This window comes from Lolium perenne, chromosome 5 (genome assembly GCF_019359855.2).
Source record: "Lolium perenne isolate Kyuss_39 chromosome 5, Kyuss_2.0, whole genome shotgun sequence".
In the NCBI taxonomy this organism is placed as follows: Eukaryota; Viridiplantae; Streptophyta; class Magnoliopsida; order Poales; family Poaceae; genus Lolium; species Lolium perenne.
Window position 1 is genome coordinate 13,820,175 of NC_067248.2, and position 16,066 is coordinate 13,836,240.

At 42.5% G+C, this 16,066-nt stretch overlaps 2 protein-coding genes across 2 annotated transcripts; both read right to left on the bottom strand.

The window, feature by feature from the left end:
* Nucleotides 1-3,571: 3,571 nt before the first annotated feature.
* Nucleotides 3,572-6,191, bottom strand: LOC127298939 (uncharacterized). The gene is made up of 4 exons (XM_051328808.1): nucleotides 5,087-6,191; nucleotides 4,520-4,610; nucleotides 4,105-4,133; nucleotides 3,572-3,931 (listed from the first exon to the last, which is right to left on the bottom strand). The coding sequence occupies exons 1-4, from the start codon at nucleotides 6,153-6,155 to the stop codon at nucleotides 3,870-3,872; spliced, it is 1,251 nt and encodes a 416-aa protein (XP_051184768.1). The 5' UTR covers nucleotides 6,156-6,191; the 3' UTR covers nucleotides 3,572-3,869.
* A 1,539-nt stretch (nucleotides 6,192-7,730) lies between these two features.
* Nucleotides 7,731-10,525, bottom strand: LOC127298938 (adenylate kinase isoenzyme 6 homolog). Its single transcript, XM_051328807.2, has 3 exons — nucleotides 10,140-10,525; nucleotides 8,127-8,272; nucleotides 7,731-8,035 (listed from the first exon to the last, which is right to left on the bottom strand). Exons 1-3 carry the CDS (start codon nucleotides 10,500-10,502, stop codon nucleotides 7,846-7,848), a joined length of 699 nt encoding a protein of 232 aa, XP_051184767.1. The 5' UTR covers nucleotides 10,503-10,525; the 3' UTR covers nucleotides 7,731-7,845.
* Nucleotides 10,526-16,066: the final 5,541 nt, after the last annotated feature.

Here is a 16,066-nt window from a genome sequence, read left to right on the forward strand (position 1 = left end):
ACAATATTTCTGGATATAGACTATATGGTGTTTGAATATTTTTTTTTTTGAAGGCTAAACAATTTCATTCATTCATCGTGGAGTACAGTACGTTTACAATCAGTAGCCATGGCCTCTTCCACACAATCTGGGAAGTTTCTGTTCCAACAGTAATCTAACCCAGTAGACATAGTATATCTAGCTATTACATGTGCTACATTGTTTTGATTTCTTTTTTCATGCCCAACTCCATTGTGTCAGGTTTGATGCATACATATTGAAATCATGTAGAAGACTTTTGAGATTAGACAGATGTTGTTCTTTGCTCTGGATAACCTGTGTAATAGTGGAGCAGTCAGATTCGAAAATCACAGGCTTGTCACACCATTGGGCAGCTAGACAGGCTCCCTCTCTGGCAGCCAGAGCTTCAGACTCTGGGCGTCACAACAGTTTTGAAGATACTTGCCAGCAGCAAGCACAGCTTGACCCGTACGGTCCCAAATGACGATTCCAACCGAAGCTTGCCCTGTTTCAGCGATGTAAGAGCCATCAACATTAACCTTGAGCCATCCCTAATCCGGTGGCTTCCATTTCTGAAGGCCTGTCTTCATTTTCATTGTTTCCTTGCTGGTTTCTGGTTGGTGGTTCCCCAGTGGCTTCTTCCCTTTTGGGTCTAATGACGTGTTTTCAGAGGTAACACACAGGTTAGCATCTAGATAGTTTACATAATTTTGCCTGGTGCATTTCTTTTTTGTCTTGTCCAGAAGAACCAACTGCCAGCCCTCACCTGTTTTAATCATATCTTCTTCCGTGAGCAGGAGAAGTTTGATGATAGCCTGGTGTTTATGAAGCCATTTTGTTTTACCATTCGTACCAGTGAGAAGTTTGGAACTTTATGATTTTGGATTTGAGTAGGGGATGGCAAAGCAATACAAAACAAGTGTGATTAGTTTCAGTGGGGAGCTTTGGTGCATGCAGCAGGGAGTAGAAGGTACATGACACATATGCCAACAATGATGGGTACATGGTATGTGTCCGACAAGGGTTTTTCCATTCAACATTACCCTCCAGGCAATTATACCAAGTTAAATTTCGAGTTATGTAGATACCAAAACTATTGTAGAGCTAAATAACTTGCCAAATTGTTGAGTGCAACTTATAGGCTTTGAAATAATTTACTTGGAAGGGTGATTAGAACCACAATTTTGGAAAAAGTTATTAATGAGAACAGCACTTTATTTATTCTCCTTGTGTACAAGTTAAGTCTGAACATGGATGCAAAAGAACTTTTAAAGTTTGAAGTTGCCGTTTTCATCTTTGCTAGTACAAAAAGTTCTTCTCTTTGGGTCTAGGTTCTTGGCATTCTGTCCTATCATAGTGGTACCGATGTGTGCCATATCTCCCCCTACCACCCAGTATGTATTCTATGTTCCATGTCCCTAGATATTTGGAGCTACTACTTGTACACTTGTGGTCGCTTTTTGTTTCAAAGGTTCAAGAGATTTCGCAAGGAGATTTGGTTAAATTGGATCTTTATGTCTTAATAATTAGAAGCATAAAAACGTTGACCAACTGGGGAAGATTCCCTCCCTTGGTTTCTTCTGTTTGGGTCTAGGTTCTTGGCATTCCGTCCTATCATAGTGGTAGAGTAAGTAAACCAAAATCTAATAAGTCTTTATTCTCTGAATTGAGGCAGCATATACTATGATTCACCCATTATGGTAATAGTACTGTCTTCACTATTTTCTTTTCATGTTTCCCTTCTGATTTATCATTTCTCAAAAAATTCTCTTTTTTGTTACTCATAACATGAAATGAGCATGAACATAAAAGTTATACATGGTAGAGTAAGTAAACCAAAATCTAAGTCACCAAATGTGTTCTTTTATTTAAAGTTTCATTGTGATTGTGTGAACAAATAGCTCAGTGTCACTCGAGTCCAGCAATTCGAGATGCATGCTGTATGAGAGTGTTATCCGAAGATAAGCTTCAGTTACGGGCAGTTACGGTGAGAAGAAAAATTGGAAGCGCTAACTCATTGACTCGTAGTTATTGGAGCTTGCTGCTTGCCAAGCATTAGTTGATACTTGTGATTTCTGAAGCCTTTTTCATTGTGCAGGTACAAGAGCCTCAGAGGAAAACAAATTCATGCAGAAGCTACATGCAAGCGTGCTGCCCTGTTACTCCGATGATCCTGTGCTGATATGCGAAGGAATGGTGTTGTTTTGCTGGAGTGGGTCACCAACCTGGTACTCTAAAAAAATGTAAAATGAAAAGAGCGGTGGTAGTTGATGGGCGGAAACTGTAGAATTGATACGGATGCATATATACATGTTTGTAAAACTTCCCAACTTTATTTGATACGGATGCATATATACATGTTTTAGCTAGAAACTTCTTTTTGGAATGGAGAAAGTATGTGTTAAGGGTTGTCAGGAATGGTGCTAGTTTTTTTTATGAAAATAGGAATGGTGCTAGTTTCATAGTCGAGGTGCATCGGTAGTTTGAAAAGCCCAACCATCAAAAATAGTATAATGTGCGTTGGTGCATTGCCACGGTTTGTAAAAATTTAATTTTATCTGTGCAACTGTAAATAAAATATACCTGGAAATACACTTGTATAGAAACATAGAACAATATAGTATTACAGAAACAATAAAATTATCCTTTATAAGATATGATTCGGTAAAAAGGTAATAGTCATATGCCTAGAAAGTAAAAAAAACCCATATACTTACCTCATTTTCAAGCTAGGTGTCCGCACATTGCTATGTAATGAAACAATAAATATACACATCATTCTACTAATTGATAGCTCGAGAACAAATCCCATTTTCAACATTGTGCCAATGAACGTGGCTTCTTCCTCACGCTTGTCTCTCACCAACGACTGCCATGAATTCCTTCCTTTTCTTTCTCTATATGACATATGGTTCTTTTCAACCACTGTTCGTCGCCTCCTTCACGCCAGAAAAATACTACCCTTCTTCTACGGTATCTTCGAAAAAATATAATTACCCCATCGTTTGTGCCTATGCTACTGCACTTATTCCACTGTTCGTTGTCTTCTTTCAGCGGGGAAAATACTACTGGCTTCTTCCGTAGCAAATCTTAAAACAACCGGTAAAATTACTACCGCCTTATTTACGTTATTATCTACAAAAAAAATTGCTCCACCATCCATTGCCTCTTTCAGCCAGCACACCATGTTCTCTCTCCGGGCAACGCATGCTCCACAATGTAGTGCTACCGCCAATCTGCCATACTACTCTTTTTTTTTCATCGCCTCACGGTCAGCTAGTGATTTTTGTCCATACTATCCTCTTTTTTCACCGCATCATGATCATCCTACAGGCGTGGAAAAAAAGTTCCAAACCTTAGCTATAATATCACGTCTATATTATTTCAACAATGTTTTCACAATAGCATTTCTAGAGTACTTGTACCCTCCACAATGTAGTGCTACCGCCAATCTGCCATACTACTCTTCTTTTTCATCGCCTCACGACCCACTGGTGATTTTTGTCCATACTATTCTATTTTTTCACCGTATCATGATCATCCTGCAGGTGCGGGAAAAAAATTCCAAACCTTAGCTATAATAGCACGTCTATATTATTTCAACAATGTTTTCACAAGAGCATTTCTAGAGTACTTGTACCCAAAATATTGTGGTACTTCTACAATAATTTATCCAACAATCTAATAACCAAGGGCACGGCCACCACGCATACTTTCCAAGTTATGTTCTGACAACTCCAAATGAGTTGATGCTGCTAGAAGGCCACACAACAACCTAAACTGCCAGCATGGTAAAAGCAACACAAGTGAAAGTGAAGAAGCCGACACGGGGTAAGTGGGTGGCTGGCTGGCTGATTGGCAAAACAGACCTAAATCTCCTCCGTCATGCTGGTGTCTGAGTCATATCTATCCTCATCAATATCCTCAAGACCTGCACATACATAATGCTCCAATATTTAGGCAGCAATCGTACAGGAAGTGCCCAGGAAAAAAAACTGTTCTCGTGTACTTCATTTAGCCCAAAAGCATAACCAATAAATGAAAAAACATTCTCTGCCCAAAATACTGGAATAGAACAGTTGGGAGCTTAGATCTTCTACATACCCCAGTCATCATGTGGTTTAGGACGCGACCTGAACCAATTGAGAACGAGATTACATTCATTAGGCTATGAAACATACAACGGAAAGGGACTTATTTTACAGCGAAACATTGGTGTTACTACTACTCCCTCCGTCTCAGATTAACATGCACGCACGTAGTTTAAGACAAAGTTTGACCATAGATTTGGTCAACAAAATATAAATTTTATGTCTACAAAATCTATATTATTAGATTCGTATGCAAAAAAGCTTTCCAATGATATAATTTTTATGATATATATTTTATATTTTATTGATTAAAATAATGGTTAAAGCAATTTCTTAAACTACTTGCGCGTCTGTTAAACTGAGACGGAGGTAGTATCATATATACAATGCAAGAAGTATCAGTCTACTTGGGTGAAAAATAGGCTTACCTGATGATCATTTCAGCTTTGGTATGGAAATCCTCCACAGAGCTCCATCGATTCACGAACTGACATTCCATGACACGTGACAGCCCAGGCCCTTCATATTAATAGAAGATATAAAATTTGAAGTCCCAGAGTATGATCATAATTTAGGACCATACACAAGCAAACATAAATTTGGCCAGAACTACATATATGAGTACACGACCGAACGAAATAGTTAAGAGAATTTTACAATTTTTGGCATCCAAGTTGCCAGCCTCTAATTCTGGACACCATGCGAAAGATTAAATACTGAGGTTTCAGGATAGAATGAATCTATCAATATACGCTCGTTGGTATAAGAATTTAAAGCAGCTTGGGGTTTGGAAAAGGGTGTGCAGTCAAAATTAAACAGCTATGTGCTTGGAACTTGATAGTGCATCCATCAAATAATCATGCATTAAATCGAGTAATAACTAGAATATATGCTCTATGTGCTCCATGAAATCAACTGTTGCAAACAATTTATCATGTTATTGCCTGACAAGCAAATCCCAAATCAGAGGAGACGGAATAGGAACAAGATGGTACCAGACTGTTTCGTATACCCCACCGGCAACCGCCAAGCATGGACCAGGCGGGATGAGCAGATTTTGTGCGGCGGCACCTGAACGCTGAACTCCTCGCAGTCCACCGTCTTCTTCTCGTTGAGGTTGACGGAGAAGATGTGCGTGGGAAGGCAGAAGTAGACCTCGCTGGCGCGCATGGGGTGGACGAGCACCACAGCAGGGACGACCTGCGGAGGCAGCCCTTTCGACCTGTAGCTCGGGTCGTCCCAGATCCTCTCAAACGGCACATCCACCCGGTTCGTCCATTTGGCATCCGCCGGATCATTGGAGGACAGCGTCCACATGCTCACCTCCATCTTTTCAGGGGAGGTACCGTGGATCTGGACGTAACGCAGCCTGCCATTGCTGACCTTCAAGCAGCGGTACACGTCGCCGTAGATGGGGTTCGGGTAGAACGGCGCAGCGTCGGGAACGGACGGGAACATGATCTGGTGGAACCGCGGCTTGTCGGCGAAGGGGTCGCAGGCGAGGATGCAGTAGGAGAGGTCGAACCACCATAGGAAGAATTTGTGGGTGAGTACGCCGTCGCCGCGCCACTCTCTCCTCTCCACGATGTTGGAGCACTCGGCGGACTCCTTGTCGACCCAGGAGCACATGTCCACCGTGCAGCGCAACGTGACGCGGCCATGCTCCGCGAGGGACGACGGGTTGAGCTCCGCGACCATGAGGTGCGTGTCGCTCCGGTCGCTGATGAGGCCGACGCAGTAGCGGCAGCTCACGTCGTCATCACCGCCGGGAGGGACGATGCCCAGCGTCCTGCGGATCAGCGGGTCGCAGAGGTAGTAGGTGAAGCCGATCTTGGAGTGGCCGCACAGGAGAAGGATGCCGCAGCGGGCGGCGGCCGCGATGTAGGGGTAGTTGAAGAAGCCGGTGCGGATGAGGGCGTCGTCCGCGACGGTTACGTGGGAGGGGAGCGGGGCTTTGTTGAAGGTGAAGGACACGTTGGTGGATTCCTGGAAGATTGTTTCCTCCATCGCCACAACCTTCGGGACGCCGTACAGGATGAACCACTCCTCAGCCGCCGGAGCCATTGCTGGATCGGAGAAGGAATTCCAAAGATTGGGGTTCCGCTCCGTACATCTATGGGCTCATTTGGTTGACACAGATCCTCCCTGTAGGCCCGTCCTTTCCCCGGGTGAGAAACCCTGGTACGTTGTTTTTGCACGGTGGTTTAGCTGACGTTGTTTGTGCTTTGCAAATTTTTGTACTGTACCAAATCTATCTCATCTAATCTTTAATTTGCTTTTCAATTTAGTTTTAACTGATGTCAATTTGTAATGTGCAAATTTTAGCAAAGGTATGTAATTCTTGTTGCACTGAAACGCAAAGGAAATAATAAATAATAACACTAATATAAATTTAAACCTAATATATCACAAAGCGTACCTACTGGCATCGACAAGGACTCCGCAGGCTTCATTGACATCTTCATCGACAGGTCATTCATCGATAATTGCTCGCAAAGTGCCGCAGCGAATGTCTCTATCTAGTACCTAAATGTGACCATCAGGAACTACATCGTGTTTAGCGACCATATAGGGAGGTCGGGTAGTCGAAAAAGACAGTGTGTGACCACAAGCGCAGTAAGCGCTGCAGCCACTTCATTGACCGCCGGGAGATGGAGGCGGCTATTGGTGACATGAAGAGTAGCTACACAACAGCGCTCAAACATGTTATCAGCTCAATGCATCCGGCGACCGTCAACCACTGAACTCACAACAACGCTCAAACATGGTATCAACTTCACGAATCGCAGTTGAGATGCCTCCGTATCATAGGGTTGAGTGCGTAAGTGAGCGTCTACATCTCTACTATGTTTCGCGCACACACTAAAAAAAGGGTCCCCTAGGTGAACAAGAAATTTTGAATCCATGTGGAAAAATGCCATCTTCCTCCGCTCTTAATGTTGCGCTTGCCGGAGATTTGGAATCGCAGCTGAGATGCCTCCGTAAGTACGTATACTTGTTTGATGTCAGAGAAGCATCTTCTGACGGCATGGCTGACAAGGACTTGTTTCAGTCAACTTGAACCTCTGTTAAATTTTGAAATATTTACTGCTGAATTCCTCTCAAAGATATTTGTCACCAGTTAAAGGGTATGTAATATTTTTCGCAGTACGTATACAAAATTTATGATACTTACAAGTGCCCTTTATGAATTACAGCACATAACATCTATAGGAGAGAAAGGAAAGACACCAATCAATCAACCAGTAAAGAACCATGCCACAGTTCCGAAACAAACTTTTATCCCTTACAAGGAGCAAACAAATAGCACCAGACAGCGTGACCAAGGAAGAACTGAAGATGGCCTAAATGTAGTATATACTTGCTCAGGTTGAAAGACAATTGAAAAACATCGAAAGGAATGTGCCCAGGGGGTTGTTCGCTCGAACAATCAGAGGCAAAATTATGGTACCAGCCTGGAACCAGCAAGTGCAAAGACATCAGCCAGATTAAGTTCAGGGTACTCCAGGTGCCTGCACATGCATAAACAATATCTGGCCAGAGCATATCAGAGACTAGCTTTGGGTTAGGTTAGGTGAGGGCGATGGACAACGTTTGATTCTAAGCTTTAAACACCTAGAAGCCACTCCATCTGATAAATCCAAATTTTGAACATGGAAGAAAAATCCAAATATGCTAATTTACAATCAGCATTCCAGACAACACAATCCTCTAGCAGTCCAACTCCATACTGAAAACATATGACTGGACTAGCTCACTGGGATGGTGGTCTCCAGTTGTTTATCCAATCTGTCAACGTACCCACGTTCCTACTAATATCCTCGACATTGTCACTTCGCAATGGCATCACCAGATCCTCTTTGTAGCTATCCCTCGCCTCCTCCAGAAGCACTTGAAAAATCTCACACTCTATGTTGTTTGTGAGCTTGGCACCCATATAACCTCTGAAAAAGAAAGTGTCAGAAGTAAGTTTGGCATGTCACTTTCAGTTGCTCCAAGGAGGGTGAGTCTTCCAAGTTGGATTACTGGATTTACCTGCTTGTCAAGCGATCATGCAGTATTGAGTTGTCAGTCTGAAGTACAACTACAAGGTCAAACCAACGTTCTGGAAAGAAATCGCATCCGTGGTAATCTACAAGCATGCCACCTTCTTCCATCCTGTCCTCGAGTTCATCGCAAACCTGCAACCACAAATACAGGTATCATCAGGTGCATTTCAAACCGACAACATAGATAAGACATACTGCACATATATCTTCTAAAGGTTTGAGTTAGTGGTGTGTTTACTCACCCTTCTACTCTTACATGCGCAAAATAGGCAGGAATAAAATATTGGGGCAGCTGACATTCCAATTCAGCACCATATCTAGAGGGTTCTAGCTTCTTACGTTTTGCAAAATCAGGATGAAGCGCAAGTAGTTTGAGTGGTATAAACTATTGAATTGTTTCTCAGGTTTCTGTGCACATACTGATTTACTTTAGGTAAAAGTACAATGGGCATACTAAATTCCACGCTCCAACCAGCTTCTCTCCGATCCAATTCCTCTCCATCCTCTGAATCTGATATGTCCCAACCATGCTGCATTTATGTTGGATGATGCAGCTGAGAAGGAGGCCGCTTCAGTCTCAGCATCCATGTCCTGACAATACTGCAGTCCATGATGGACGATGCAATGGAGAAGGATGTTCATAGACAGCAGTCTGAATCATTGTTTGTTGAGGCTACACAGCGGAGGAACTACGGCAGACTGATGGCGCAACGCTTCCCTAAATTGTTGGAAACCGTAGGTATATACGTGGATTAATATGGTCTTGGGTTTGGATTTCAGCAGCCCAATTCAATTAAAACGGGATTAAAGACTAATTAATGATGAAAGACTACATTGCCCTTTTGAGTTTGAGGGAGGGGGAAGCTAATTTCTGCAAGCTCCTTTTACCATGCTACCCTCCTGTGGATGATCCTTCCAAAAGCAAGGCCAGAAAATAATTGGTATTATGGATTTTCTAGCTGTAGGAGCAAATTTACTGTTGGACGTTAGTTACTGAACTAATGTAGCATGCACTGAAGATGTATTCCTCTAAAAAGCGTTCTTAAGTTTGATAAACGATGTTAAGACAAGGTTAAAAGAGTGAAAGTTAATGTCTTGCAGTTGTCAGAAAAGCATATATGCTTTTTTCTGTTGCAGTTTCCAGAGAACCATAGATTCGCACGCATTACCGAAAACAAAGAAATCTTAAAAACATGTCTAGCGATGATGAAATAATTCGATCAGAGATGCCAACGGACGAATCAGAGACAAGCGTATCAGGATCGGAAAGGCAGACAATGCTAAAACGATTCGTGAGGCAAAAAAAAAACTCATCCTCCACATGGTATACTTCCATCAACATCACGTAATTTCGCCACCCATATTGTGCTTGAAATTTGGGTTAGACCAACAACACCAGATTTAAGTTATATATACTTATTATGCTATATTTTTTTACCTGCATCTTCTACTGGATTTGTAGGTCCAATGATTTTCAGAACATTTGGATCCTGCATTAAACCTAAGATTCGAACAATAGCCCATTTTTAACAACTCATCAGATCTCACAACCAATTCACATTGAACTAAAATAGTATATATGAATGTAGTGGATGGATGGTCTAACCTATTGAACTGCTGATTATCCAACATATAACTACTGACAATCCAACAAATTACCACGTGTGATTTGTTATGTCAAATTAGTTTCATTATTGATTGATTGTTTCAACTTTTGTTCTCTTGTATTTACGATATAAGGATATTTATTAGTACAAATTATCTTACTAGATCTTAAATTCAAAATACTGAACTAACAACGATCTCTCTTGCAGTTGTCGGAAAAGCATACATAGCTTTTTTCTGTTGCAAATTCCAGAGAACCACACATTCGCATGCATTACAGAAAACAAGGAAAGAAATCTTGGGACATGTCTAGCGATGAAATAGTTGGATCAGAGATGCCAACGGATGAATCAGAGACAAGCATATCAGGATCGGAAGGTAGAAACAAGCATACCAGGTCCTCGTTGATGACGTGGCAGTCGAGGCCCTCGTCCCACCCGTCGTGGAGGCCCTTGTCGCGGACGAGGTCGCCGATGTTGACGTGGGCGAGGGCCGCGGCGTCGGCGAGGAGCGCGCACGTGGTGGTCTTCCCCGTCCCCGGCGTCCCGGTGACCAGCACGTTGGGCCGCGCGCGGGCGCTTGCTCTTCTCCCCAGCATCCCGAGGAGGTTGCGTCGAGGAGTCTGGTGAGGGGTGGCTGTGGTAGTGGCCTGCAGCGCCGAGAGTCGCCGGAGCCAGGCGGGGTCTGCCGACGACGGAGGGGGCGGAAAGAGGAGGAGGCGGCGGTGGGAGGGGATAGGGTTTAGTTCGCGACTCATTAACCTGCTGGGCCGCACTACAGAGGCCCATTAACATGTGTATCTTGTGATCTAGCTGGTCTCGCCGGGAACGCCTGCAATCATGCTTCACTTTTGCCTCGCATCAGCTCAACACGTCACAATACATTGCACGATGACATGTAGATATACGATCCCGGCATGTTGCACTACATACAGGCTACTGCAAGCCTTATGTGCATGCCATGTCCTTGGCATCGCTGCTGCCTCCAAAAATCCATGTTTAACGTCATGGTACAAACCTTACGCGCAATCAACAAATTTTTTCAGAACAAATAGTTCCATGCGTACACCGTTGTTTTATCTCGCTCTTTCATTCGTCTCCCCTATTGTCTCCAAGAAATTTCCAGACCGATCATACCGCACCGACTAAATCACCGGAACATTTTTCTTCACCAAATCTCACGTGCACATTATGGGGACCATCCCCGAAAACTTGATCTTGTGTCTCAACCTACAACTTGCATTTATTCTATTTTGGCTACTTTCAATGCTCTTCTATATTAAGCTACGGAGTAAGTTAGAAGAGTTCAACTCCAACACGGAACCTTCCATTAATTAGAAATTCAATTGTAGCATTACTCATACACATATTCAACAAATATCTCAACATGTATAATGCTATTTTATCCTATTTATTTTTTAAGGTTACAATTTTTCTACCCTGTAGTTGCAGTTGCAGCGTAACCACCTTGTCGAGAAAAGTGCAACCTGGGTCCATAAGTATATTTCCGCCTAGTTATTATGTAGGTTGAACTTTTCTGACACTTTTTTAGAAGTGTGCAACTACCTCATCGATAAAAGTGTAAGTAAGGTTTTTCTTTGTAGTTATTTGTGCTAGGGTGCACACTTTTTGCTGCCACACGATAGTTGCACTTTTTAATAAAATTACGTTATAGTTGTTGTTTTCAGTACTGAAATTATTAGCCGGTACACACAAGAATCAACGCAAGAAATCAAGTTCAAAATTCTGAAGAAAAGGATTCAATTGAAGGTATTCGTATGCGTCCCTTTTGTGCATCCAAAAAATAGGCCGGATGTACTCGCTAGAGAGTAATGACGGGAAAGTATTTCGAACCGTTTTCGGTGTTCTCTTGTTTTCGTGTTTGGTCTTGTCAAGACTCTAATGAAGGGATAGATTGAGACGTATATATCTAGATTGGGATTTGTTCATCCGCGTGATGGAGAGATGCTCTGGACTCACTCGGTGAGATTACATCCATAAAGCTGCAGCGTAAAGCTGCAGCGTATGACTAGGTCTTGATGATGGAATATCACAGGAACGAGTTAAATAGCCTTGTGGTAACAAGATATAACTACGTATGATGATACCAATGATCAGATCTCGGACGAGTGCTGGTATCAAAGTAACAAATGAAATATGACTCAACATTTATGGTTCACCGACTTGTATATTCGTGGAATGCACGGGGGTCATCATGGGCATCCAGGTCCCGCTGATGATCATTGATCGGAAAGGCGTCTCGGTCATGTCTGTAGTATTTCCGAACCGTAAGGTAACACGCTTAAGGGTTCAATGACTCCTGAAGATGCTTTTAGTATCATTAGAAACATCGGAGAATAGAGAAGAGAGAACTCGAATAGTTCCGTGGAGATCCGAAAGAAGTTCAAAGTGATCTGAAAGGAGTTTGGGATAGCTGAGAATTAAATAATATATATTATATATTAATTAAATGAATTAATATTAAAATATATTTATTAATTAATTGAAAGGTGCAGCCCACCTTAATGGGCCCCTACCAGAGGGGAGCCAATTAAGGTGGTCGGCCACTCCCCAATGGATAAGGATGGGGGCTAGGGTTTGGGGTTTGGGCCAAGGCATATCTTGTCCGGCCACCCCCTTCCCCCTATATAAGAGCATCTCCAACAAAAGTGCTATATCGCGGTGCGCTAAAACGGCTTTGCAGCGCGCTGTATCCTCATATAGCGCACGGCGCCGGTTTCTCCTCAACCAGAAGCGTAAAAAGCCGCGCGCCAAAAATAGCGAATATCACCCCAACATGAGCGCTAAATTGCAGTGCCATAGACACAATTTTGAAAAGAAATAGCACAAAACAAGATCTAGAAAATAGGATAAAACTAGTTTAGATAGAACATATAATATAGATAGTTCATATTTTACAAACTAGTGCAGATAAAAATAAAACTAATCTAACAACCTGTAATATCCCAGGATTCGAGACGATTGCGGGGTAGAAATTAGAAAAGGGTTGTGCATTGCATCGCAAAACTAGGGAAAATTTCGCACTTAATTGCATAAAACCTAAGAGGGAACAACTTTCTCTCTCGACACCAGCTAGGGTTAGGATTTCGAGAGTGCGACAAACTTGGACATGAACTCTTCTGAATTAGGGTTTTGGAAAAGAGAGGGAAACATTTGCAATTCATATATTAAGTTGCATGATTGAATTTGAAATGAGTTGAGTTGAAACTCAAACTCAAACAATTCATAATTGAAACAATTGTTTAATTCAAACAATTAATATTTAAAATAAGAATATTATAATATGATAATACAAATAAGAAATGAATATAAATTCATCACAAATAGCTCATTAGAGAAAATTGAGCTTTATTGATCATCACACATAATTACATTGTCAATTACAATATTCCAATGAATTAAGTATTACATAACACATTTCAGGAATTGAAAAATGAAAAAGAAAAGGAAAAATACAATGTATAAGAACTAGCTAAACTACACTAAATGATCATCTTGAACTTCCTGATCAACAAGTTGAAGGAGAGATCCTTGATCATCTTGATGATCCCTGCAAAGACAAACACCAAAACAGAGAACACATTAGGCCAAGTGGCAAAGCCACTTGGCAGGTTAGCAAAGAAATGTGAAAATGGAAGGATAACATCAAACATGTCGAGCGGATCCACAGCACACAAGTCCCAACCCTGCACAGTACAAGCAGCTCACAAGGTGAGGTGCATGCTCACCAGCACACACAACCAGATAGGAGTCACCACGCACACAACACCTTGCTATCGACCAAAGAAGTAACCAGAGAGGGGTATATAAACTGTTCAGTCACCAAACCCTAGAAACCATCGACATAAGCCTCTCAGGGTAAGAACAGCAAGAATGGATAGAACAGGAAGAACACCAAGTAGCCAAAGCCACCCAGTATCAGTTCCACCAAGAACTGCTGGCTGTTGAGCAGGGAAATGGTGGAGTAACACCAGCACCAGCAAGCCAGGAGGAGCAGGGCAAGCACAAGCACATCATAGAAGCAAAACCTCTACAGCAACACAGATTCTAGGAGCTGGAGTGAGGTATACCCAAATCCATGAGCAAACATTGGCTCTGCTCATAATACAAGCATGTGCATCACACACACACACAAGCCAGAGGGTATGATTACCCTGTTTGCGTCATCATTTGGTGATAAACCATGTGATGCTGGCAAAATAAGGGTAAGCTAGTAGAAATCAATCCTAAGGAATAATGGTTAAGCCAAGTGAATCACCACTAATCAACCAAATGAATCCAATAAGGATTTGATCTAAAGCTAGCCTAACCAAACTCACCTAGCAACAGATGGATAACTAAACCATCAGATAGATAGACAGTTCACTGTCTATTTGATTTCAACATCAAATATACTGGAATCAAATGAATGATCACCAGTAGTATTGCACAGGAGCATCCAAAAGAGTAGGAGCAACCATCACTAGCAAGTATATTACTGCTAGGGTCACAACAGCTACCCAAGCTACACCCACAAGCCAAACAGATAAACATATCATCACTCATTAGAGTTCAATTACAAGAGGAGGTGCCAACAAGTGTTGGTATCCATCCAAATCTTGCACAGATACACATGAATCTTTACTGCATAAGCAGTTCATCCTAAATAATTCACAAGACAATCCAAAGCTTCACAGATAACTGAATCCAGCAATAACAAAGATATATGGATGCTATACAAGCATCACACACATGACTGAATCCACCAGTAAGCTTTTACAAGCTTGAGCACACACCAGCACATGGTGAGAAGCTCTGCAGTCCAACAGTTATACCAGATATCAAGTAACAGGCATAATCAGAGCAGCTAGTAAGCAACTGACAAGAAACTAATAAGCATATGATCAACCAGAGCATATAGATACAAGTCATAGCATCAGTAACTCATCAGAGTTACTGATGTTATGTGGTTGTTCAGTAACTCATCAGAGTTACTGAACAACCACATAGCATACAACCATGCTTAACAAAGTATCAAATAATCAATTTATAATTGTATCCAGAAGCACATCATCCAAAATGGATGAATTTGTGCCGCTGAACAGTCATACAAGCTATATAAATAGATAGAGTCTCACAGTAATGCACACATGCACAACTGACACTTGCAATTGCAAGTACTGCAAGCTGCAGTAGGTCAGAAATGCCTATAAGGAGGGCACATACATGCATTTGAGCCACAGTAACAAATATAGCCAATCAAGCAAGTAATTGAATAGACAGTAACATGACCAGAAGCACAGCAGGAGCAACATAGTAGTAAGAGCAAGGCATGAACAGCATAGTAGCAGCAGTAGTGCAGCAGTAGGCCAAGCATTAGAGCTAGCATAGCAGCAACAGTAAGCACGGTAGAGAGAACAGCAGCACAAGCACAGCCACAGGACCAATAGCATAGCCGCAGCAGCATACGCACAACAGCAAGAGCACCAGAGTAAGGGATGCCAAAGCATCCAGAGGTGGAAGAGGAGGTAGCACAGGAGAGAGAGACGGAGGAGAACACACCTGGGTGAGCAAGCGGTAGACGCGGCCATGGCGGCACACGCCAGACACACGGCGGCGCCAGGCCAGGCCATGCCATGCCACGGCAAATACCGCATCACCCCAGCACGGCACAACACGCCTTGGACAGCACCAGGACGAACCCAGGGCACCGCCGGCGTGCATCGACGGCGGCAGCCGAAACCCTAGACGCCACGGGCAGGGTCGAGGACGAATGAACAGAGACGCGAGCGTCAGATCGACGTGGACGGTTCGACGCGCCGTCGCAAGACGCGTCGAACGCACCCCATGGCGACGGCGGAGGCGGCCGGAGTTGGCCGGGATAATCCGGCGACGGCGCAGGCGATTACGGCGTCGTAGGAGCGTGGAGAAGATTAGGGTTAGGACGAGAGGAGGGTGACGCGAGCGTCTGGGTCGGTTGGACCGAGCCCAACGGGCTGATCCAACCTAACCAGCTCGTTCGGCCTGTCCAGTGGGCCTGGGGGCAAATTAGTCATTTCACCATTTTATTTAAACAGAAACTTTGACAAAAATCCATAAATGATTAATAACTCTAAAAAAATAGATAAAAATATGCAAACCACTTAAAATTTTATTCTCTATCATAAATAAATATGTAATAGAATTTTTGAAACAAATGAATATTAATCATTATTAAATCCAAAGAATAATGAATTAATAAAAGCCATTAAAAATAACCCCCATATTTTTAATGATTAAACAAGTCCATAAATTATTTTGTACTTAAACAAATCTTGGGAAT

What these genes read in the sequence shown, in the direction of transcription:
- LOC127298939 (XM_051328808.1), bottom strand. Translation starts at nt 6,155, where the DNA reads ATGGCTCCGGCGGCTGAGGAGTGGTTCATCCTGTACGGCGTCCCGAAG. An exon ending in GGGGTATACGAAACAGTCTG is followed by an intron (nt 4,611 to 5,086) that starts GTACCATCTTGT and finishes ATTAATATGAAG; the next exon opens with GGCCTGGGCTGTCACGTGTC. An exon ending in AAAGCTGAAATGATCATCAG is followed by an intron (nt 4,134 to 4,519) that starts GTAAGCCTATTT and finishes CAATTGGTTCAG; the next exon opens with GTCGCGTCCTAAACCACATG.
- LOC127298938 (XM_051328807.2), bottom strand. Translation starts at nt 10,502, where the DNA reads ATGAGTCGCGAACTAAACCCTATCCCCTCCCACCGCCGCCTCCTCCTC. An exon ending in ACGTCATCAACGAGGACCTG is followed by an intron (nt 8,273 to 10,139) that starts GTATGCTTGTTT and finishes TTGTGGTTGCAG; the next exon opens with GTTTGCGATGAACTCGAGGA. An exon ending in CATGATCGCTTGACAAGCAG is followed by an intron (nt 8,036 to 8,126) that starts GTAAATCCAGTA and finishes TTTCTTTTTCAG; the next exon opens with AGGTTATATGGGTGCCAAGC.